Source organism: Saccopteryx bilineata, chromosome 5, assembly GCF_036850765.1.
Source record: "Saccopteryx bilineata isolate mSacBil1 chromosome 5, mSacBil1_pri_phased_curated, whole genome shotgun sequence".
Taxonomy (NCBI): domain Eukaryota; kingdom Metazoa; phylum Chordata; class Mammalia; order Chiroptera; family Emballonuridae; genus Saccopteryx; species Saccopteryx bilineata.
In genome coordinates, this window is record NC_089494.1 from 81,139,691 (window position 1) to 81,166,295 (window position 26,605).

General features: G+C 37.7%; 1 protein-coding gene across 2 annotated transcripts in view; it reads right to left on the bottom strand.

Annotated features, from left to right (window-relative positions):
* Positions 1-26,605, bottom strand: part of GPD2 (glycerol-3-phosphate dehydrogenase 2) — a 163,653-nt gene that overhangs the window by 73,983 nt on the left and 63,065 nt on the right. For both annotated transcript variants that reach the window (XM_066279488.1, XM_066279487.1), the window contains exons 4-6: positions 13,893-14,017; positions 12,395-12,492; positions 11,233-11,396 (exon numbers count right to left, since the gene is read on the bottom strand). In XM_066279488.1, coding sequence (XP_066135585.1) covers positions 11,233-11,396; positions 12,395-12,492; positions 13,893-14,017 — 387 coding nt within the window. The remainder of the gene's footprint in view (positions 1-11,232; positions 11,397-12,394; positions 12,493-13,892; positions 14,018-26,605) is intronic.

The following is a 26,605-nucleotide window of genomic DNA, read 5'->3' on the forward strand; positions in this document are numbered from 1 at the left end:
CTGCAGCCACAGTAGGGATTCCCAATGAGAAACATCCAGCTGAGTCCATCCATCCTCAGAACTGTAAGAGTCCATTGGGGTTTTAAGCTACTAAGTTTGTGTGTTGTGTCTTACGCAGCAACAGATTAATGAAACAAGTCTAACTACCAATGTACAAGAAATGGGAAATTGGTAAATAAAACTATAAGGAGACAAAGAAAGGCATGGAAAGCCTATTAGCTAAAAAGAATGAATTGACATAAATAAATTTTAAGATTTTGTTTTATGGGTTGATATTTTTTTTAATCATGAGCTGATTAAGGTTATGAGACTACAAGGGACATGTACACATGACCAGATATCTGATATTAATAAATTATTGTTACACATCTTAGGTTTGGTTGTATTTTAAAGAATAAAATTCCTTTAAATATACAAACTAAAATATTCACAGATGAAATATCTGGGGGGCAGTAGGGAGTAGACAGAAGTACAGATGAAGTAAAACCATGACTTTTAAGTGTTGAAACTGGAAGTTCATTTTATTAATCTGATATTTGCATATGTCTGAAAGTTTTTCTAAATAAAACTGTGCATAGTTTGTTGGACTATGTAGCTGTTTTTGTTATAGTATTTGACAGACTTAAAACCTAATGTCAGCTGAAAGGTGCCATGATGTTATAATCCATATCTTATAAAACACTTTCCTTTTAGACAAGAAAATAATTTACTTTCACATTCCCACATGTCCAAAATATTGATCCAAATATCTAGCTTTGACACCCCTTCTTTAAAATAGGAATCCTAAAATCCCATCCCAGCATACATACTGAGCCAAGTTAACTAAGATAATTTATGGGGGGGGGGTGTTTTAAAAACATTACTCTGTTGCACAACTGTAAAACTCTGTTGGTAGTGGGGAACATGTGTTTGGCACAATATCTGGTATAAATGCAGTGAACTCCCTCAGAACCTGAGAGCTCAGAGCTCTGTCCTTAGTGCATTTGGCCCTAATGCCAAGCACATAGCTGCAAAGCAGTAAAAGCTCCATAAATATTTTCTTAAATGAATGAACCAACTGGGGGGTTGTGAGGGAAAGAGGGTATGGTGTTTTTGATGCAAGAGCTTTTGCTTTTGAATCTGCACCTTTTCAAAAAGGGTCAAAACCAACAGTGTATGAGAGGTAGATAACTTATGTGAACACATCAGAACTACATGCTCAAACAACTTATGTGCATATAAATCCTACTATCAGTGAATTTTAGCACCGTTTTTAAGATTTTATTTACAGAGTACAGTACGGATGAAGACTATCTCATTATCCTACACCTGGTCAAATCTACATTTGTGTGATTTTTTTTTTCTTAAAAAAAAACTATTAAAGAACAAAAGCCTGGTATTTAATATATGCTGGTCAAGTGAGCAATAAACAACTGTAAACTTTCCTAGGGGCTATTTTTGCTCTGTCTCATCATCAGGAAGCTAAAGCATATGTTGAATATTAGCCTGGGTGGACACAAATGTGTCCTATTTATTCAAGGTTTCCTTTGAAGCCACAATTTATAAGTTTTGTTTCTTAGGGGTACATGTCAAACTTCATTTAGCATTAGTTGGTATACAGAAATACTGAATAGCAAAAGGCAACATTTGGGGGCAAAAGAAAATATGCCTGCTATATGAGCAATAATGTCAGTTTCATTTATGTAACTCACAGAAAACAAGAAGAGAAATACAATGGAAAACTGATAGTACAAATCAAGATAAAAATTATCCACTTAATTTATAAGTGTATAACTGCACATGGAGAAGAACTATTAAAAAAACACATTTTAATCAATGTCTAAGAGGTGGATAATTTTAGAGTAAGTTCCTTTAAAAGGTGTGTTTTCTAACTCTTAAATTTCAAAGATTATATATTTTCATGGAACATGTTTGTACAATATTTTCCTTCTTCTTAAGAATGTTTTACAAACTTATCTGGAAAAAATTTTAATTTGTAAAAGGACATTTGTGGAACTGATACTTTACTTTGGAACATTTATATGAAAAGAATTTAATAGACTGTAGAATACCTGTAAAATTGACCACAATAAAACAATTGACATTTGAATAATGTTCTATAATGTTATTTTACCTTTATTAATTCATTTAACCCTCAAAACACCCTGTCAGTTAAGTATTATAAACCTAAAATTCATGGGCCTCAAAACTCAAAGTTTGTTTATAAACCTAAGTCATCTATTTCTACACAATGTTTCAACTGAACTATAATACTGTGGAAAGCAATTTGCAATTATGATTGTGGTGCTTATAGTGTAAGACAAGTTGTGCCATTTCAACATTATTTTTCCAAGACTCATTCATGTTGTTCAGTATAGCTTCCTGCATTCACTTTCAATGTTGTGTTTTTCTCCATTTTGTGAATATACTACAGGTTGTTTATTCATTTGTTTCTTAGTAGATACTTGAATTATTTCCCTTTGCAAATATACCCAGTGCTACAATGAACATTTTTGTACTCTTTTCATGGTGGACACTTTGTAAGTTTCTTTGGGGTATACACTCAGTAGGAGAATTGCTGGATCACAAGAAATGTGCATGCTCAACTTTACTACATTTCTAATTGTTTTCCAAAGTGTTTATATCAATAATATAACAGATCACATTATACCTTTACAAATTTTAAAAACAAAACTAAACAAGACTATTTTGAAATGTTTTTATAACATAAAAAGCCAACTTATATGTGTGTTATACGTAGTCTTTTATATGTATCAATATTCATATAACTTTAAACCTCACTATATATAATAATAAGGACCTTAAAAGGAGCCTATTGGCAAATAGAAGTTTACATTTTAAAATAAATTTATTTTATTTTAATGTGAACAGAAAAATAAAAACATTACCAGTTGTTGGGCAAATGAGTTTGTAAAATTTGTGTTTTTTGATTGTGCTCACTTTTATTGTTAAAAATGGCGCTGGGCAGCCATGTGTGTGCTGGCCCTCAGAGCAGGGCAATTGATTGCAAACTGTGGATTACTTTCCTGCGTGGGAAGGGCCATTGTTATGCTAATATTTTCTGGAGAAGGGGTTTCGCACCAAAAAGTTTTAAAAAGAAAAAGAGAAGGAGAATGAAGAAAGACGCCAGTTTTTGCAGAGTGAGGACAGCGGAGAGAAGCCAAGATGGCCAGGTGCTGAAGGAAAAGCCAGTTTGTGCAGAGAGGAGAAGGGAGAAGGTGTGCAGATGGGGAATCAGAGGTGACTGACACTGATGGGGCCTTTGATTCTAGGAAAAACCAGAGAAGATTCTCCTGGTTGTGGAACTGAAGAATGTGTCAGGGTTTTGGAGCCCTGTGTGTTCCTTGGCCAGAGCGAGAGTAGAATAAAGGAATGGCCCACCATTTTTTGGCTCCACTGTTTCTTTACCATCTGCCCAAATCTAATGGGAACCTGCATGTGAATGGCCACAACGGCTGTGACTATTGGCCATACACCAGTAAATAATGTATCACGTCAAATTTTGATAATTTTGAGGTTCCCAAGATAATAACCCTTCTTACTCAATAGTTTTTGTTTTTGTTTCTTCCCGTCAATCAAACTTCAGGGAAACTGGACCTTGAGAAATTTCTCTTTCAGAGAAATTTATCCTCTCACTAAATACATCTATCTTGAAAATGGTCAAATCAGTCAGTTACCAAGACATAATATAATGACAAATTACTAACCTAGTGGTTCAAAATATAAAAAATTAAAACTAAGTCAGGTGTTACAAAAGTATCATAAATGCCAGAATATAACCTCAATATATATATTTATTTATAAATATATACCTATACTACTGTATTCATATATATAAGTTCCTGTACTCATATATTATAGACATTTGAATCAAATATAAAAGGACATTTGTATAGAATTCGAAAGAAACAGATCTAAGTTGGAATTCCAATATGTTCTTCCTACAGCGGGAACGTCCTCAGCGCCCACAAGGCTCACATCAAAGGTCAGCACATCCTGACAAGAACACATCGGTCAGTTGCTTATTCAACCTATTTCTATTCCTCTGAAGAAATTAATGTGTCTGTCAAATTTAAAGTAGGTAACACTCAATTAGTTTAACAATAGTGTTTGCATATAATGTAAATGAGGATTAAAGGCACCATCTTTTGATTTGATTTGTGTTCCAGAATCTCAGTGAAAAGACAAAAACAAGAAGCCTAAATCCGAAAACATCACCTTTCTGTTATAGGGTAATTGATTTTTTTAAAGCTTTCAAAGTAGATAAAATCAGCACCTTAAAAGACTTGTCTTGAGCCCAGGCTTTCTTTTATTAAAGTGTACAATTGCAGGTGCATGCCTAGAGGAGTAATAGTTTGTTTCTAACAAAAGAGTCTGGATGCCACAATATGCCTCTTGCCAGAGGCATCGTTCCCCCAAGCACAGGGCTAACTGCCTCTCCTGCTGTACCTGTAACAATTTAATTGTATAAGTCAGCCTAGTCAAGCATCTCCAGCTCATGACTGGGAGACATGAAATTCATTGTCATTATTGTCCCTGTCATTTTGGATCATTATATCCTGCTGCAGAATTTTCCTCACTTCAGTGCATTCTTACCTCCAGGAGCCAGGGATTATAGCTGAGGTTGGGGTGGGGGCAAGACCGTGAACTACATTTACCTCAGGGGAGCCAGAGATTAAATTGGCTTTGCTCTCTCACAAGCAGAATTCATCTATTTGTATGCTGGGAGTTTTAGGTTGGAATAAAAATGAGTATTATAGTGAAACCTGAGCGTTAATTCCCCCTTTGAAACATGGATATAACCAACTTTTATTTATGTGAGGAAAGCTCAGGTATGAATATATGTTCATATGTTCATAAGGAATATTTAAGAACATCATCAGGTAAGAAATAACAGAAATCTCTGTTAGTGCCTTGACTCTCAGAAAAAAGAATTCAAAGCTGTAATTTTGTTCCCTAGTTTTATCTTAAAGAAGCTTAATGGGGGCATTTGATGGTTTTAAATATTTAATAATTTTAATTATAGCTCAGTGTTTGTGTGCTGGATTATATGACTGGAGTCCAAAAAGAATGGCACCAAAGATCTACTCTGGAAACAGGAAGACAAGGGTAGTTGACGTAAAGCCAGTAGGCACGGCCAGCATCACAGCCGCCTGGCCCATGCAGGTTCACATTAGATTCGGAGAGTTGGTAATGAAACAACGGAGCCAAGAACTGGTGGGCCATTAGCTTTAATCCTAGCTTGCACCTGGTGGGCAAGTAAAAACACACACTGGGTTCCAAAACCCACTCATTCAGTGCTCACAAAGTTACTGACTTATCTGAGTTTCCTAGAATCAAAGGTTTCTAACCTCACCAGTCTCATTCAACTCTGTTCCCCATCTCCTTCCTTCTCTCTGCACAAACTCTGCACAAACTGGCTTCTCCCTCAGCACTCTACCATCTTGGCTGTTTCTCCTGGCCTCCTCCACGTGGCCTTTCTCTGCTACCCTTTTTCTGCTCTCTCCTCTAATGCTAATCTCAGGAACCGAAAGAGCAAGCTCCTGGTCTGCCCCACTTTATACTATAGAAATAAAAACCTTTAATCCAATATACAAACAAGTAAGTCTCTGATACAAAGTCACTTATCTGGGCATAATGGGATTCCTCATGAGAGTGTACCACGCCACATCAAAAAGGGTGGGAAAGGCTTAGTCCCCAAACCAAACCCCAGGCTACAAGGATCCTGCCTGCCCACAGCCCGCCCCCAACATACAATATCACCTGGGCGACGGGCTTCCACATGGGCAGCGCCATCTTTAACAAAGTGAGCATAATATATTTTATCTGCCCAACAGTTGACAAAGGAAGATAAGTCCTAAAGAGACTGGCTTCTTCTCCACAGCTGGTTCACATAATCTCACAGCCTGACTAGTCACCTCAGCCTGTCAGGCCTTAAACACTTTTTTGCTGACTTAGGAGAGTTAGACAGTCACATACTCTCTATCTGGTGTAGAAAAAAAAAAGAAAGAAAAACAATTTTTTTTAATAAACCAAGATGTGGCCACTATCTTAACCTGACAAACTCAGGGAAAGCCTACACAATCAATCGCCTTGCGAACTCAAGGAACTAAGGTAAACACAGGATGGTCTAAATCAAACCTTTCTAACTAAGAGCAGTTCATGGTGGGTAGTTGTAAAGCCAATAGCTGCTGCCACCATCACAGCCACCTGGCTCTTGCAGGTTCACATTTGATTTGGGCAGATCATAATCAAACAACAGAGCCAAGAACTGATGGGCCATTCTTTATTCGTGCTTGCAACCAGCGGGCCAGAAAATACACACAGAGGGAAAACACTTCCCTTTCCATTAAGGGCTCCCAAAGCCACTGGCCTTCTCCGGTTTTTCCTAGAATCCAAGGCTCTCACCTCTGTTCACCTTCACTTTCTCTACCTCTCTCCTCTACAACCACGTAGCCTCTTCCCCTCTCTGCAATGTGGTCTCTTCCCTTGGAACAACGTAGTCTCCTCCTCCAAAAGGGCCTCCTAGCTCCTCCTTTTAAAACCTTTCAGAGGAACAATCTCCTCTTCCAGTAAACATTAGCATAACCAAGCCCCTTCCCAAGCATGAAGGTAATCAATATTATCACCTAGGCCACAGCCATTCACGTGAGCAGCCCCATCTTGAACAATCAAAGCGAGCAAAACCAAACAACACAAATTTTACAACTTATTGGCCCAACAGTAATCATGTCCTAAGGAAGAACTTTCTCTAAACAAAGGTCAATGCTTGCTTTTAGTCAGGCCTGTCTGCTGTCCTTTGCATCTATGATAATGTACCTGATAACATGCCTTTGGAATGTAAAGATCATTTTCCTTCTCCATCAGGCCAGACATCCCCCCCCCCCAGAGCAGAAGCCAATAGACTCTTCACTGTTATTGTTATGTGAACAATTAACTGTTAACTGGCTTGTTCCTGCCTATGTAAAGAAATTTCAGCACATAAACTTTTTCTTTTTTATCCAATCCCAGAGATTTCCCCACTTTGCTCTATCTTCCCTCCCTAATCTATCACCAATCAATTTCATGTAACCCCCTTAGATCTTCCCCTTTGATTCTGAAGTATAAAATACGTGGTGAAACTACCATCTTCTGGAGCACTTTCTCAATTCATTGAGACTTTGCTTCCTGGCAATTGTCAACAGTTTGGCTCAAATAAACTCATAAAAATTCTTACAGGTTTGGAAGTTGTTTTTACATTGATACTGGTAAATCCCATTATCAGTGGTAATGGCCATGGCGGGGCTCGACTGATGGCTCTCAGGTAGGAGACGGCAAGGAGCAAACAGCAAACCCTAGGACACGTCTTAGTCAGAAAACAGTGAGCTGGCTGTATGTTTTCTCTGACAGAATAGGAAAAGAAAATATAACGTGGTATGTCACTTCCTATTCCAACTTTCATTTCATATGGATTTTACTGAGAAATGTGACATTTACTTTGCACTGAAAAAAAAAGTTAGTTATTCCTCTATATGTGTGAGTTTGTTTTCAGCGGCTAACAACAAAATACGGCAATGGATCACACCTACGCTGAGCACAGAACAGCCACTATAATTACTACATTTAAAAGTATATGGAATTTATCAACTTTATGGACTTTTATGGAGAAATAGATTTTTGTCTTAATATATGCAATGGCCATCACTATTTATTTAGGATGAAATGTTCTTATGTGTAAGTAAGAAAAAATTTCTGACCTTTATACATTTTGTACATCAGAGGCAATATCTTTCGGCTAGCTCTAACATCTTGGTATTGAACGAAACTTAACAATTATCTCAGCCACAGTCCAAGTGAATGGCTATATTTTCTAGTCTGTCTGACTATATTTTCACACAATTACATTACACTTAGCATTGGTGCTAAAGTAACTGTCTAATGTATTACTAATAAGGGTTTTTAGTTCACAAAACTTGCAGCATTTAAAAGTTCTTTTACTTACTTGTGCCATTTTTTTTATCATAATCAAGATTCTCCCAAGATGAGAGTTATAAATATTATTTCTGTTCACTTTAAAATGGTAATTTTGTTATCTAAATTTCACCTCAAATACATTACTTTTTAAGTAAAAAAAAGTTATTACAAGAAGCTCAGATGCATTTTTAAATCAGTTGGATGACTGTTATTACACTCTTATAATGTTTATTTATGAAGGATAGATTTTTCTTGTTAAGAAAGGTTTATCTTATAAATTACAATGTTTAGAACTTGTTTTCAGAAGTAAATATTTAAGAAGTTATTTTTTCCTCTTTGAAATATTTGGTAATGGGATGATGATGTTATCTTTTTGGTCAAAGGGTAAGGCATTCCTTCCTTTTTCTAAGTACCTATTTATTGCATTAATTCCTTTATCTAGATGCTCCTTTTTTGTATCTTATTTCCATGGTGATACTTAATTTGTGCATCACAGCATTATGTAGAACAGAAGTTGCCCTGTGTGTGAATACATTTGGAAACCACAGAACTATACTTGGGTCACTTTCTTGTTTTACTTCCCCTAAAGAATGAAAAAGTTGGGTCTATATCATTTTGGAACAAATTTTAAAAGAAATTTTTTTTTTTTGTATTTTTCTGAGGTTGGAAACGGGGAGGCAGGCAGACAGACTTCCGCATGCACCCGACCTGGATCCACCTGGCACGTCCACCAGGGGGCGAATCTCCGCCCATCTGGGGCATCGCTCTGTTGCAACCAGAGCCAGAGCCATTCTAGCGCCTGAGGCAGAGGCCATACAGCCATCCTCAGCGCCCGGGCCAACTTTTGCTCCAACGGAGCCCTGGCTGCGAGAGGGGAAGAGAGAGACAGAGAGGAAGGAGAGGGGGGAGGGGTGGAGAAGCAGATGGGCGCTTCTCCTGTGTGCCCTGGCCAGGAATCGAACCCGGGACTCCCACACGCCAGGCCAATGCTCTACCACTGAGCCAACCAGCCAGGGCCAGATTAAAAGAAAATTAATGCAAGTGACTAGAGTATAATTATTTTTCCCATTCTATATCATAGTTAAGATTTTACAACAAATTGTCAAATGTCAATTTAAAATTTTAAAAAATAATTATTTTAAAATATTTCAGTAATCTTTGCTAAACTCAAAATTTTGCAACCTATAACAAGATATAAAAGCCAAGTCTAAATTAAAGAAATTCTTGATCCCCTTGATTCTGATAGGGTTTCTTTGGCATATGTGACATAGATTTCCCTTTGTTTTCCTATGTAGAAACAGTAAGAATCTATAATTCATAATAAAATCAAACCAACATAATCAGATATGATATTCACTAATTCTCCTCTTACAGTGTTCAGACTCAAGCTAAACACACAAGCACACGATAAAAGTAGTTAATTTTGACACATCACATAGTAGAGAAAATGACCACATATTTAAGAGGGTTTGTATAGGAGGGATTAGGAACAAGAGGCAGAGGGCACAATGCTTCCATGTCAGGATGAGTAGGTTGCTATTTGTAGAATGCCTTCTTACTCCACCCGGACCAAACCCTCTTTTAATATAATGACCCAATAACTACAAGGGATAACCATTAAGGGTCTGATGCCAAGAAAGCAAATTCACAGTTAAGGTTGTCTTTTAATGTACCATATTTCCCCATGTAGAAGATGCTCCCATGTATAAGATGCACCTTAATTTTGGGGGCCCGAAATTTAAAAAGAAATGTACTACCATAAAGATATTGAACTCAAGTTTTATTCATCATAACATTCATTCAATTCCTCATCACTGCCAAAACTCCTATCCATAGCTTGTCCTCATCTGGGTCTGATGACGAATCACTGTCTTCAACAATGAGCACAAAAACAAGTGCGAAAAAGTGAGAAATGCAAGTAAAATGTCTACAACCACTATATAAGACGCACCCAGTTTTAGACCCCAAATTTTTCCAAAAACGGTGCTTCTTATACATAAGGAAATATAGTAAACCAAGGGCACCAAAACTGTAGTTAAGTGCCCCTCCTGTGGTGGTCAGTTGTTGACAGGCACTTTCAACTGTGAATTTTCTAGCTTTTAATGACCCTTAAGAGTTCCCTAAAATCATTGCTCCTAAGACATTTATTTGAGTTTGTCCCCTTGTTCCCTCTGCACACACACATTTTACATCCTACATGAAAGCCTAACAGACAACTGAACTGATTCAGAAACTAGCAGTTTGGGGGGGAAAGGTGGTGATGGTCTTGAGGATGTCCTGTGATATGAAACAACATAAATATCAAAGTCTCCTGGACAAATAGTTCTTGACACTAAAAGATCAGATATCTACCATGAAATACAAAAGGTCACATAATGAAGATTTAACAAGTCACTAAGCTATAGAGCCTAAGCTGTCTTTTGTGTCACAAAATTTCTAAGACTTTTTGAACAAGTATAATTATCTGTGTTCATCAATTTACTTATAAATAAACATCCTTGGAGTGTTTTCCAATTCCACACACCCTTTAAAACTACAGTAAAATTTCCCAAATGGCTTTTACTGCCTTGTTTTATATTGTATTGTGGTCCATCTGGAGATATACTGAAGATATTAGTTGTTAGTTCCTTCAAATAAAAGTATACAAAATTATATTGTTCACACAAAATGAACATTGAACACATGGCAAATGGATACTACATAATGTCACTGTTAGAAAACATCTAAAAACAACTTTTAAAAGAAGCAAAAAAAACCTGAGGGTTTGGTTTAACAAATCAGTGTTCCTCTACCTTCATCATAAATTACATGTTTAAGAATTGTGTCCTGTGCAAAATACAAACATGTCAATTTCAGCCCAAGGGCATTTTTCTCTAGGTTTATAACCCCTTGAAAATAGAGGTTTCATCTAGAAACCTAACAGATCCTCAGCTCCTTTCAACATTATAATATATTCATAAGGCAAGTAGTCACAGGCAAACACATAACAAATTAAATAACATGAAGGTGTGGTCCAAATTCATAATGAGGCAAATTGACCAAAAGTAGAAATCAAAGAAGAAGAGAAATATGCAAAATTAAACAATAGGAAAAGCAAAACATTATACAGAGTGTTTTTAACCAGTGTTAAAGAAAATAGTGAGTGGGTGTGTCCACCTCTATTACTGTGGTTTTTGTAAGATTAGCATTAAAATTAAGAACAAAAAACTATCTCACTAAGAATATGCTGCAAGAATCATGAGTGAGAGTCAAGTATCTTGTAAAAAAGGAACCACGTACCATCATAGTAGACAATTGCTCCTACCAGCTTGTCCTTCTGAAGCATCGGGAAATGTTCCAGGGCTCTCGCTTTGCTGAGGACATAACTGCTTTTCAGGCAATTACTTCCTGCTACCAGATCATAGAGCTTGATTCCTACCCAGTAGTAAGGCAGCTGCCACCACCTACGGTATAAAACCACGAAGAAAGGGTTCTTTAGAAACTGGGTAACATTAGTGAATCACTTGAAATTAATAAATACTTTTCACTTAAGAAAAGCAAAGTATATCTAAAGGAGTACTGCAGATGAAGCAGAACTGAATCCCTGTTATCGACAGCAGCCGTGCTGAATTATGTATGTGAATGAATCAGTGAGCCTTTAAATGAGTCACCTGTAAAACAATGGTTCTTGACCTGGTTGCATATTAGAATTCTCTGGAGAGCATCAAAAATAAATACAGATGCCCGGGCCTCACATGTCTAGAAACTGATTTAACTAAACTAGAAAGAGGGCTGGGGTGACTCTAATGAATACCCAGCGGAGAGAATCACTGGCTTAAGATGTCCTAAGCAATCTATGACAAAATATGGATAATTGCAAAATCTGTTTCTAGGCCCCCCATACCACTCATGGATAACAGTTACATAATCCACTTTTTCATATTACCTGTATTCTAAATTAACAGCATGGATAGCTCTAATAATATTAGGAAAATGGGATTTTTATCATTTAAAATCCAACACCTCTAAACAAAGTTAACTTACCAAATTTAAAATGACCCAAAATGCCTTAGGTTTGGAGGTAGTACATGCGATGCTCAGATTTTGCAGCAGGACAGACTTGGGCCCTGCATTTTAGACTTCAAATGAGCCTCTTATGTTCCTCAAAGCAAATGTAGCTGCTCCTCTATAGATTGTCAGAAAGTGAAGTAAGAAACTACTCATTATAAATACAGAATACAAACTCCTTTGCTTTCAAGTTGTACCCTTTAGAGAAGGTGGTTCAGTGGAGAGCAATTTAGGAAAAGCCATACTTGCATACAGCAAAGGACAATATTTGAGAATGAATAAAGATTAGAAATAATTAAAATTACATTAAGAGGTAGAGGGAGCATTTCCATTAAAACTATGTTCTATTGACCTCAGATAAGCAAATGCATATAGATGATATCAAAATGCTCACTTGTAAACTGGCAGCATTATAGGCAACGGGGCTGATAAATGGGGAGCAATTTCTAGCAGGTTGGCGCGCTCGTGAAGCGCTTCTTTTACCATCCTATACTGAAAAGCAAAACAGAGAAAATTAGTTTGGCAGTAACAGATCATAATATTTTCAAATGGCAAATAGACACCCTGCCAACTGATTGATACACAGAAACCTCTCTACCTCTGAGCGAGGATGGCTCCCTCCCTAATCAAATTTCTAATAATACATCATGCTGTCAGCCTGAAAGATTTTTTTGAAACCTTAACTGTATTTGCATAGAAGAAAAACACGCTGTCAGAGTTCCCAGGTGTAAGATATTTTCTTGACTTGAGTTATAAGATTATTATAACAATTTATCTTGCATTCTCTATATTTTCCCTTTTCTTGGTCCCCTATAATATTCTCCCATGTATCAGATAACAGATTGTTCAAATTCATGCTAAACATTCCCTTCTTGCCTGCACTAACCCGAGAAGAGATGATACTTAGGAGCTGTATTTTGTAGATTATCATAAAAAAGCTTATCTCTTCACTCCTCTGGTCCTCATTATGCCTCTCTGAAGAACCAGTATTAATAGTACATATATGATACTAATTTTACAAATGAGAAAACTGAGGCTCATAAAAATCAAGTAAGTAAACTGGTGCACATCTCAAGTCATCTAAGTCCTGTGCTCTTCACAGCCATCATGATGTCAAAGAAACACCTAGGAAAAGGGGACAGATTCACAAGTGACAATGTCAAGTTAGCGCTGCTGTTTTTCATGCATGAAAGGCAGATATGAAGTTCAACTGATTTTTCTTTTTCTTTTTCTTTTTTTTTTTTTTTTTTACCCCTCTGGGAAATGTCATCTTTAACACTGCCTTGGCAGTTTTCAAATGGTGGCAGACTGGACACAATAAAGTGTGACATAAGAAAAGCATGACTCAGATTATCTTTTTCTTAGGAATATGTCAGTGACAAGATTAATGTATGATTGCAGTTTTAATTAAAAGGATTAATTTAATACTCCCCTGTATTACAACACAGTTCCCGGAAACTGCTTGGGAAGTTGCAATTTAGTGCCTATTGGCAAAAAAAAAAAAAAAAAAAAAAAAAAAAAGAAGAAGAAGAAGAGGAGGAGAAGGAGGAAGGGAGGAAGGGAGGAAGACAGGTAGGAAGGAAGGACAGGAGGGAGGGAGGGAATCACAATTATTAAAAGGCAACACATCCAAAAGTAATTTTGTGAATCTGCTACTTTACATGCCTGTGTAGAAAAGCCCCGGTCACCCATTAACACAGTAATACAGGAAAGAGCTGGCACACCTCTCCTCTCCTGAAAGATATTCCAGCAGAATACACTAAATAGGTATTTCCAACAGAAAGAAATGTTAAAAGCCAAAAAAAAAAAAAAACCCAAACAAAAAACTGATTTAATTGGGTAGAAAAAAGCATAGTCACAATTTTTGTTTAACAACCAGTATACACAATTACCTGCTCAAAATCCAACTTCATGATAGCCTTCTGAAGATATCTCACACCACCATGGATCAATTTAGTGCTTCTGCTACTGGTCCCTGATGAGAAATCATCTCTTTCTACAAGGGCTGTTTTTAGTCCTGTGTAACCAGAAAACCAAATTAACTTCTTAAATTACACAATTTGTATGTAATTCATTAAAGGCACTTCTCCAGGGTAGAGACAATCACAAGAAAAATTACTCTGAACATGGATAAATTTGTATTCAAAGTGCAGTGCACTGTCTATATTATAATGAAGAGATTTTAGTCTCTTCCTGGGGGAAAAGTCAAAGCAGAATAGAAGCATATTAAACTGTGAATGAATCCCAACTAGAAAATATTACAGTACAATTTCATGGCAGTAACAACCTCTGGTGCTTTTCGAGGGTCCACAGAGAGCCTGCACCCATCTACCCAGGAGCATGAACTCAGTATTTCCCCGAATCTTTCTGGCACTCCCGTTCATCCCTCACTACAACAGTCCAGATGTGGTCCAGCCCCACGCTTCCATCTACTCTAACGCCTCGTCGATAAATCCAGACTAACCCTCACATATGCCAGCTCTTATGTCTAGAATGATGTTATAGTGGGTATAAAATAGAGAGACCAAACTTATCCCAACAGAAGAAGAAAATTAACCGCTGATATTGAGGAGCTAGCTCATGGTCTAATTTAAGATATCCAGGCACAATATAGAATTACAAAGAGACATACAAACTGGAACAAACGAACCCAGTACAGAGTATCACCAGAAAAGAAAAGACAATATTCTTGGTAAAGGTGAGGCTGAGCAAAGAAAGGTCAGTTTCAGAAGTCATCCCTCTCCCCAGCTCTTTCTCTGAGGGTTGCAATAACTCTCTTAGAGATGAAAGTAGCTTGGTTTCGTTTTCTTGCCGGGGCACCCCTACCTCTCCAGGGTTGGGTAGGGCCAGCAGTACTATGAGGCCCATACTAGTTAGAGATGAAATTCAAAACTTCAAAAGACCCAAAGTATATATCAACACCAAGCCATGAGGAATTTTCATGGCCTGCCGTACTCTTGGGGGATGAGAGAATGTCATAGAGTCCAATTACAAGGAGAATATGTAACTGGAGTAGTTTGGGCTCACAAAGCTCATATAAGAGAACCTGTGCATGTATTCAATTCAGAGCCATTTATTACATTTAATACCAAAGGGTCGTTTTCATAACTTTTTACAGCTTAAATATCGTACCCAAATGTCATCATAAAATCAGGCCAATTCCCTTGACACAAAAGGACAAAATATTTGGAAGCTATGGAGAAAAAAGTAGAGAACTTTGATTCAAGGGCAATAACTGCTAATGCTCTAACTAACGAGCAAAATAACACAGAACTTAAAGGTATCATGGACCAGGTCACTCCTTTTAAGCATTTATGCCAAGGAAAGATCCATAAAATTCTCAATTATGAAAACCCCCTCAGTGCTTAGTAAATTTATTATTGGATGTATTATAAAAAACAAAAGTATATATCAAGTTAGTATATATCTTTTATAAGATTATTGAGAGCTTAAGTGTCAGGCAAAGTGATGATGTCAGAAATGCATTAGACATAGACTGAATGGTCAAGTAGCTCCCTGCCCAAAGAGAGGCATGTAAAATGCAGCAGAGTTTTATAGATACACATGTGAAAATACAAAGGACTCCCCTTACTCCCAGATAGAAATTAAATTCAGGATATAAGCCCAAAAGAGTATAGTCAAGATTACATTTGTAATCTCTTAAGAATGTACTGTCTCAGACCTGGCCGGGTGGCTCAATGGATAGAAAATCGACCTGGTGCTCAGAGGTTGCAGGTTCAATCCACAGTCAGGGCACATATGAGAAGTAACCAGTGAATGTACAACTAAAATGGAACTAAATTGAAGAACGAGTTGATGCTTTTCTCTCTCACTTGCTCTCCCTTTCTCTCTCCCCTCCTTTCTCTCTCAAAATCAATGGAAACTTTTTTTTAAAAAGAATGCACTGTCTTGATGAGCTATATCACTTTTTCTTAGTAAGTCCAACACAGAGAGTTCTTCCAGCTCTAAAACAGACCATTTCTCTTCAGCTGAAGATCAGATGAGGGAGTTGACTTTCAAATGACATTTAAGAGCCAGATTATTTAAACTACAATGCTCTTTCATCTTTGGAATCACAGGCCTGGCATCAAAATGCCTATACCATGAGTGGCAGAGACATAAGATTGAGAAAGGACAGGCAGCCTCCAGTTCAGCTGACGGCTTCCCACCTGGGCCTGCCCAAAGGTATCCTTCAAGCTGTGGTCGAAGACGTCTAAGTCCCTAGAAATCCCCACGTCCTAGTATCAAATCCCCTACATTGGTGTGTGGGTTGGACCTAGTGCCTTGCTTCTAATGAATGGAACAGAGTAAGAGTGATGGCATTTCACTTCTGTGATTGTTACAAAAGATTAATGTTTTCTTTTCCCTCTTTTGCTTGCTTAGAAGAAGCAAGCTGCCATGCTGTCAGTCAGGGAACCACAGAAGGCCCCCAGTCAAAAGGTCATGAGGAACTGAGGCCTTGGTCCAAAAACCTGCAAGGAACTGAATCCTGCCAACAACCATGTGACTTGCTAGGAAGCACCGCATCCTGTCCTGTGAGAGACTCAGAGCCATAGGACCAGCGAAAGTTCATGCAGATTCCTGATTCACTGAAACTGTGATAATAAATGTTGTTTCAAGCCACTAAATTTTTGAGTTGTTTATTGATGACGCAATTCCCTGTATGAACAAGAACTACAGCCAAGGCAGGAGTTTTTCATTGTACCAGGAGATAGGGTCTTCAAGAAAGGCTGAGTCTACAGAGGAGTGTGTGATCTGCTGGTGCAGGTGCAGGAGAGGAGAAGGGATCACTGGCAAAGATCAGCTTAAGCAAGAGAAAGGCAAATGCCTGAAATGGCCCAACTTATATGTGAGCTACATGTCCCTACTCAGGGGCTGGAGTGCAGGGTAAAAGGGACAATGTGTAGTAGAGCCAGACGGAAAAAAGGTAAAAGGCACATCACAAAGGACCCTTTCACCCACTTTGGGGCATGTGGACCCTGTCCTGTGAGCCACTGTTTCTCACAAGTAATGTCTGATCTCCTCAGAAGAAAATGCATATGAGAACATGGCTGCAAGCCATGGACTGGTTTGAGAAGCAAATGTTTCCTTAGAAAGTACAAGACCAGCATCAGTGCCACAGAGCATGCACTTGAACACCGTGCTCAGTAACAAGGTGTCTATGTAGAAGAACAAGGGTGTGCTTGTTTATCTTTTTAACATTTTTAAAAAAGGAATAAAACTGAAAAATCCCCAGTGGTCTTCGTATATTGTTTTGAGGATTACTATTATGCTGTCTGTCAGGGGAAGCACCTAAGTCCTTAAAGCTGAGAAGTCAGAGTAATGTTTTTAAAAGTGTCCTCTGATGTGCCGTGGCCTGATAGCTTGGTTGGTTGGAGCGTCATCCAGAAGCACGACTGATCCCTGGTGAGGGCACATACAGGAATGGATCGATGTTCCTGTCTCTTTCTCTCTCTCTCTCCCCCTACCCCCCTCACTAAAACTAACCAAATTTTTTCAAAAAATAAAAGATTTCTCTGATAGTGGGCATGGAGGGTAGGGCTGGAGGGGGATAAGAGCAGGTGGCAGGAGACCATGCAGGGGCCATGCCAGAAAGCAGGAGCACGGCAATTACAATGCCAGCTTTATGAGGCAGAAGATGGCATTGGAGAGGGATGAGAAGAGAGAATTTTATGGACTTGTGCTAACAGAATACATTTTTTTTCTTTCCCAAACTAACAGCATGAGGCAGGAACTATATACTTTAGGAATTAGCAAGCCATCTCAGGAGGATATTTCAGGGTATTTAAGTGAGAGCTAACACTTTAAAGCCTCAAAACTGCTTTTGCAAGTATTGGACATTTAAAAAAGTTATTCACATTATATATGTGAGAAACCCTAGTGAATACCAACAAAGTTAAAACGGGCTTCTCTGTCCAACCACGCTGTTTCACTTGTCCCATTATTTCTCGTGTCATATTATCAAGCTACCCGCCAGGATTTCTGGAGCAAACCAACACTGCTCCTTTCACAGCAAAACAAATAAAAAGTTAGTCTCCTGAGTTAGAGCTAATTAACATATTAAAGTAGCATGTAACCTCAGAGGATTACCAAAAGTTTTTGAAACTGCAAAAAAAAAAAAAAAAATAGATATTCTAGAAACAGAAAATATTTTAAAATGTTCAACTGCTGCTATATGCTAAATGTTCTGAATTTCTCATCTTTGTTGATGAGAGCAATGAAACAAGAAAGGAGGAAAGCAATACAAAGTCAAGATATTACTACAAGTTATAATCATCTCTCAAAAACACATTCCTTCACTCTCAAAAACACGTTCCTTAACTGATTAACCGCTACCTAATATGTTCCTCTCTGACTCACCTATCAAAAATCCAAATGTTTTTCTCCCCTCAAAAATTACTGATTTGAAAAATACTGATCTAAAATTAAGAGCTTAGTTTTCTGATACATTACTGATACATTAAGTATAAAGCAAGGAAGTAAAAAGAGGGTGCTATTTAATCTCTCAAAGAGAATGAACAGTATTTTTTTTTTTTGTATTTTTTTGTATTTTTCTGAAGCTGGAAACGGGGAGAGACAGTCAGACAGACTCCCGCATGCGCCCGACCGGGATTCCCCCCCCCCCCCCCCCCCCCCCCCCCCCCCCCCCCCCGGCACGCCCACCAGGGGGCGACGCTCTGCCCCTCCGGGGCGTTGCTCTGCCGCTACCAGAGCCACTCTAGCGCCTGGGGCAGAGGCCAAGGAGCCATCCCCAGCGCCCGGGGCCATCTTTGCTCCAATGGAGCCTTGGCTGAGGGAGGGGAAGAAAGAGTCAGAGAGGAAGGAGGGGGTGGGGGTGGAGAAGCAAATGGGCGCTTCTCCTAGAACCCAGGTCCCCCACACGCCAGGCCGACGCTCTACCGCTGAGCCGACCGGCCAGGGCCGAGAATGAACAGTATTTTTAAGTGATATTCAATACTAACATTTTGTGTTCTAAGGGAAATTGATTAAATGTGAAGGACGTCAAAAATAAGGTACCCAGGCTTCACGCCACTACTCCTGACTGGATTTGAAGAGTTCAAAAAGATCTTCCCTCAGAGCAGAAAGAATGACCTCTCACATGCCCAGCAATGAAGGGCTGGCCTCTCTTCATTTATGGAAATTCAGTAAACTAATTCCAAGTTTTTATGATAAAGAGTTTTTGTTTCTTTTCTTTTTAAAATTTAGTTTTTATGGAAAACAATAAGCTCTATCACTGCTAAGATGAATCATAACATTTAGGATGGTATTATACTTTATTTTTTGTTTTTTATTATTGATTGCATTTAGTAGGTATTCACAGTAATTCATGACAGTGGTGAAGTATTAATACTGGTGTAATATTCCTCTGAAATTCTTAGGTGAAATAATAATAGGATTAATTATAGAAGAATAAAGTCAACTTGAAATCTACCTTTCAGTCAGCTTCAGCCCATCTCTCAGCAAGTTAAAACTGTATGCAAGGAGCAAGGGAAGTAAGCCAAATACAGCTCTTTACACTTGAGGAATTTCAAGACTGTTTAGCTACCAAACACCTCAATCTGAACCAATTCATGGATCAGGACAGTTGGATGAAGTGATCACCTTAGTAAGTCTAGTTATATAGATCACTTCTTATACATATATAAATATCTAATCACCATGTTGTACACCTGAAACTAGTATATGGCATGTCAACTGTAATTGAAAAAAATTTCAATTACAAAAAAGTTGGATGAATATAGAAGGATAATTATCATCAAAGGGGAGGAATGGTATGACATTTAACTTTCACAACATGAAACAGAACAGAAGTATATTTTAATACCTTTTACTGATTATTTTATTATGCATGAAAACATGCTCAATATAATAAATGCAGAGAAGTAAAGAGAACAAAATAAAACTCTCCTTTAATCACACCACTCAAAGACAACCACAGTTGACATTTGGGTGTTTAAATGTTCACATTTTCTATGCATGAATATGATTGTATACATACATTTTTCCAAGTTAGGATCATATGATATATTCCTTTCATTTTTTAAATGTAACATTATTTACTGTAAACAACTCCCGTGTCAATAATATTTTTCTATTATCTCTCTTTTTTTGAGAGAGAGAGAGAGAAAGACAGACAGCAAGAGAGAGAGATGAGAAACATCAACTTGTAGTTACGTCGCTTTAAGTTGTTCATTGATTGCTTCTCATACGTGCCTTGGCTGGGATGCTCCAGTCTAGCCAGTGACCCTTGCTCAAGTCAGCGACCTTGGGCTCAAGCCAGCAACCATGGGATCATGTAGATCAGTGGTAACCAACCTGGTCCCTACCGCCCACTAGTGGGCATTCCAGCTTTCATGGTGGGTGGTAGCAGAGCCAAACTTAGCGAAAATCCAACATAAAGTACTTGATAAGTAATTATTATTATATGTTTTAACTTACTGTAACTCTGCTTTATAAATTTTACAAAGTAAAGTTACTTCCCTGCTTTATAAATCACCATTACTGTGGAACCAGTGGGCGGTTAGAAAATTTTACTACTTACAGAGATACAAAAGTGGGTGGTAGGAATAAAAAAGTTGACTACCCCTGATGTAGATGATCCCACGCTCAAACCAGAGACCTTGTACTTAAGCTAGTGAGCCTGTGCTAAAGCCTGTGACCTTGGGATTTTGAACCTGGAACCTCAGTGTCCCAGGTTGACTTCTATCCACTACACCACCACTGGTCAGGCTTTTTAATGTGTAGATAGTATTACATTAAGTATTTACAATTATTTATTTATTCAATTTCCTATTTTTGAACATTTGGATTATATCCTACCTTCACTCTCACAGATAGAACTGCAAGATTATATTTTCATTTAAACTCTACATCTTTAATTATTTCATTAGAATAAGTTGTCAGATATGAGATTTTTAAAGATATTTCTCAATAGAAAGGAAAGAGTAATCCCTATGAAATAACCATCAGCGGACCGAGGGAACAACAGCATAGGTATTAACATCACATGCCTCATGAAAAAAAAAAAATGATATTATTTAATAAAGGAGAATTTATCTTTCTTCAGAAAAGGTTTGGGCAATTACCTTTGGATTTCAGGAAGCCATCGCCATTAATAAGAAAAGGGACTAACCCTAAGGCTGAACATTTTATATGAAGGATCAATTTCTCTAATATATAATACTCTTGTAAAGCTGCAAAGTAATCCTGGCTTTTTAATCCTCCCAGTCAGAATCCTAAGATTTGGACTAGTATTTTCTAACAAGGACTGTTAGCATTTTATAGATTGTATAATATCGGATTGATTATTTAATATCTATTTCTATCTTTATATCAGGATGCAGAGAAACCATTCATGGAGAAACTATGTTAAATTAGAACATATCATTAACATATGTTAATTTCCTTACAACAAAGTGGGCTCAAAAATGTATTAAGCTATAACATTAATTATAATAATATAGTTTCAGGGGAATAAGGCAGTTACTATTGTTGCAGTTACTTTTTAACTTTATTATTATAAACACAGCTAATGTTCAATGAGAGGAAGAAAGCCCAAACAAGATGAAAAGAGAGAATAATACATCGCTGGCTTCCTCCTTACAAAACTCAGATGTAATTAATGTTAACCAAAAAACTGTCCCACGTATCTTACTAGAAACTTCCTGTGCTTATAAAAGTATACAACTTGTATACTGTTTTATTTTAAACACAAATACAAGAAACAAGCTCACTCTTCACCACATGTTCTTTTTGTTTTTTCTCACAACTGTTTTTCAACTGACAATATATTTTAGCCATTTTTTCTGTAATACTTACAAATTTCTTTTTAATAACTGATATACCTAATTTATTAAACCAAGTACCAATTTTTCATTATTATATTTATTTTAGAGAGGAGAAAGAGAGAGGGGAGGGGGAAGAGCAGGAAGCATTAACTCCCATCTGTGCCTTGACCAGGCAAGCCCAGGGTTTCGAACTGGCAACCTCAGCGTTCCAGGTTGGTGCTTTATCCACTGCGCCACCACAGGTCAGGCTTTTTTGTTATTATAAATATTGCTACAAATAAAATTTTGATCAATATGGCATTAAGTTGAGCTTTGAACTCCTCTACATACAGAGAAAATTATATACAGTACATATATACAAGGGTGCCTTTTAAGTAGATTTACAAGTTATTCATATGGAAAAAAAGAGATGCGGCTTACAATCATTACAGTAGCTTTATTAACTCTTGTGTTTTGCATACTCACAACTGTAAACCTACTTTTCCCACCCTTGTACATGTGATTTTTAAGGACGGGTTGACTCAAAAATAAACACTCCATGGACCAGAAATGTAGCAGGTAGCAAAAACTCAGGGCAAAGTATTCAAGTCCCCACAGCCTCTGTCTTGCTGGGCTCTGGTCTGGGTCTAGAAACAGGCAAAGGAAACCAAGATTTCAGTTCCTAAAGGGTAAGAGGAATGTGTGTCTCCCCATAAGGAAAGTAAAGAAGCCAGACGAGCGCTTGAATGAAGAGATTGCAGAAAGGCACCAGGTCTTGTGAAAACTTAAAGGCTCCTCTTCACCACTGAGGCTGTGGACATGCCTAGGGGGCAGAAAGACCAACAGCCCCGGAGCAGCACTTGAGCCGAAGCACCACCAGCTGGTGCAGCAGTTGGTCTACAGGATGCCCAACAGCAACACAAGAGTAGAAGACTCACTTTGGTTCTGGGGAAAGTCTCTGATGGGACTGGATGGTGGCAGCAACTATATCTACAGAGGTCAAGATATAAAAACAGAAAGTGATAACAAAAATTGATTGAATACAAAGGAAGGAATGGAAAAGAAAAAAAGCAAAAAATGAAATGTAAAAAATACACAATAAATCCATGTGGAATCAAATAAATGGAAAGGGATTAAACTCATCTCTTGAAATGTGGATTCTATTAGGCATAAAAATTCCAGGTATATGCAGTTTATCATGGACATACCAAAACAGAAAATATAGAACAGTTGAGTCCCTGTTAGAACTTTTATCATGATGGCATCACAAGTTTTTCATTACTGGCCCTGGCTGGTTGGCTCAGCAGTAGAGCGTCTGCCTGGTGTGCGGATGTTCTGGGTTTAATTCCTGGTCAGGACACACAGGAGAAGTGACCATCTCTACCTCTCCCCCTCTCCCCCCCTCGCTTCTCTCACCTCTCTCTCTCTCTCTCTCTCTCTCTCGCTCTCTCTCTCGCTCTCGCTCTCGCTCTCTCTTCTCTCTTTCTTTTTCCCTCCTGCAGCCAAAGCTCAGTTGGAGCAAGTTGGCCCAGAATGCACAGGATGGCTCCATGACCTCTGCCTCAGGCGCTAAAAAAATGGCTCTGGTTGCAACGGAGCAAGGGTCCCAGATGGGCAGAGCATAGCCCCCTAGTGGACTTGCTGGGTGGATCCCAGTGTAGCTAGCACATGCAGGAGTCTGTCTGCCTCCCCTCCTCTCACTGAATAGAAAAAAAAAAAAAACAGTTGAAAAGAATTATGACACAAAACCTCTCTGATATGTTATATATTTCCCAATATATCACATTTGTTTGATTTCTACTATAGAGAAGTTTTCATTTTTATGAAATCAAATTTAGCAGCATTTTCCAAAAGAAAAATGGCTTTATTGGTGTTTTGAACTCACATATACTTTCTTCTAATAGTTTTATGGTATTTTGTTAAATCCCTGATCCACATAGAATATGATAAACAGAATATATATGTGTGTGTATAAATTTAGAATGTGAATACTCCAATATCACTTATTAATAACCAGCAATGACATATCTGAAATATTCTCTTTACCATCTTCTAAATTTCAAATATTTAGATCAATTTTAAAGTCTTACTTTTATTCCACTGCTCTCTCTACACCTTTAACAAACTATTTTAATTAAAGCAGCATTAGAATACACTTTAGCATTTGATAAATCTATAGATTTTTTATCATTATTCTTTTTCAAAATTAATCTAGTAAATCTCATTGGCTTATTTTTTCAGATAGACTTTAGCATAGTTTCTCTAGCCTCCTCCCCAACTCCTGCTGAAGAAAATCACTAATTTCCAGGTTAACTTGAGTAGAAATTTGCAACCTAGTCTAATGAGCAGTGCCCAGCAAAATCTCATATACTGCAATTCTAATGTCCAAAAATAGGATATTCTCTTCCCTCATGGTGGGAGAAGGGTGATAGTAGAAGGGGTGAGAGGGGTGGAAACCCATTAATTCCCAGAATGCCCTATCTTCCAAAGCTCTCCCTTTTCTCCATTTTTTTCCTGAAATGCATATACCTCCTGCTTTTCACAAACCTTTACTTATGCAGAAGAGTTTTATTACATTCCTTCATTTATGTCTGAGAAACCTGAGGCTCTCTGCAAGGTTAAGACACCTGTGGTAAGTCATGGAGTTAGTAAATGAAGTCAAGATTTGATTCCAGTCCACAACCTGAGTCCTTTACCACTGCTATACTGCCTTAGAACTAAAGGAACTGCAGTGAGAATTCAGGAATTGCTAGCCAGATCAAGTCATAAACTAAAAGTATATATACATTTTTAAACAAGAGAACAATAATTAATGTTTTCCTTCAGCAAGAAGCAGTCTTTTTTGGAATGGATAGAAATCATAAAGGTTACATTTATGAATCAGATTTTAAACCAAACTGTAGTAGGTGATCATTGATACTTAAGTAAAGTCACTTAAAAGAACAAAAAGAACTGAAGGAAAACACCTTAAAGAACACTAAGAGAGTGAATGTATTTATTAGCTCCCCTTCGTTTCAGCTCACATTGGGGTCAAAGTGCCTACAACCCTGCTTCCAGGCTGTGCTTCTGCCCAGACACTGGACACAGAGGTGTTTAACGGGGAAACAATTTCTGTTGATCCTAGAGACATGCAGAAGAATGTGGGGAGAACTGTGCATATTAGGTTTATAAAATAATATCCCCAAATGAAAGAAATGAAAATTGATTCCCAAGAAAATGCAGGTGCTAAGAATGCAAATAAATGTTCATTATGAAGACTTCATGACTCTTTCCTCTTCCTCGTATATTCTTTGTTTATGAATTACCCAAATTATACTGGGGCATAGTATTTTATCAAAAAGCTTGTGCAAACATTTTTATACAAGCCCTTAAACATCTAGTGTTCCCACAAAACTTTGATGTCCTGAAAAATCTAATTATTACTGGTAACTTTAAAAGATCACAGTAATTTATTTTTGTCAAATGTGACTAAAGATTAATGGATACAATCAGGAATAATTTGGTAAAAACATATCAAATGCAGAGAAAGCAAAATTTGTTGTGAAGTGAAGCATCAAATATAATAAAAGAGCAAATTCCATGAATGAACGGCAACAATGCACAATTCATTAACCAAATGCCCATGATTATTTCACACTTCAGGGGACTACTGATATGATCAGAAATGGTAGTAAAAGGATAAATATAGATTAACTTCAGCATTGCTATACATTTTAATTATAAAAGCTACCCCCAGAGGGCTACTGGCACAAAAAAAGAATTACAGACTAAAGTTTATCCATCCCTTTTATACATCATATTTCCACATATATGAAATAACACATTCAGCTAATTATTTTAAAAGACAACAATCAATATGCCAAAAGATATTAAAAGTACATTGTTTTCTTAGCTGTTAGTAACTATACAAATTAAAAGTCTGCTCAACATTCAGACTCTGGAACTATTATCTCTTTAAAATCATCATCATAACTATTATCACTATCCTTACCCCCAATCATTTGCTAATTAACTCGTTAATGTCCCAATCACTACTGAATGTCCTTCACTGCCCAAAGAGAAAAATGTGTTAATTCAGCAAATATTCATTGTGTAAAAGCTCCTAGAGGGCAAGGCCACGTCTTCTTAGTCTGTAGTCTCAGAGCTGACTAAGTACTCGGCTCACCATCAGTATTGTTTCAAATAAAAAAAAAGAAGAACTGGAAACAACCCAAAGGATCATTAATAAGAACATCCAGCCTAACCAGGCAGTGGCACAGTGGACGGAGCGTCAAACTGGGACGCGGAGAACCCAGCTTTGAAACCCTAAAGTCACCAGCTTGAGTGTGGGCTCATCTGGCTTCAGCACGGGCTCACCAGCTTGAACATGGGGTTGTTGGCTTGAGCGTGGGATCATAGACATGACCCCATGGTCACTGGTTTAAGTCCAAACGTCGCTGGCCGAAATCCCAAGGTCACTGGCTTGAGCAAGGGGTCAGTCGCTCTGCTGAACCCCCCATCAAGGCACATATGACAAAGCAATCAATGAACAACTAAGGTGCCACAATGAAGAACTGATGCTTCTCATCTGGCTCCCTTCCTGTCTGTCTGTCCCTATCTGTCCCTCTCTTTGTCTCTGTCACAAAAAAAAAGAACATCCACATCCTTGTGATGAATCTTTCATTAAAAAGAAAACACTACAAAATAGTAGCTACAGTATGATCTTGTATTTTTTAAAGGCTATATCTAGAAAGCACACAAAGTGAGCAGAGGTGAGACTTTTCAAAAGGAATAAAAGGCATTTAATAGTGGTTGGCTTATTATTATTTCATTCACACTCCTTCAACAACCCTAACACT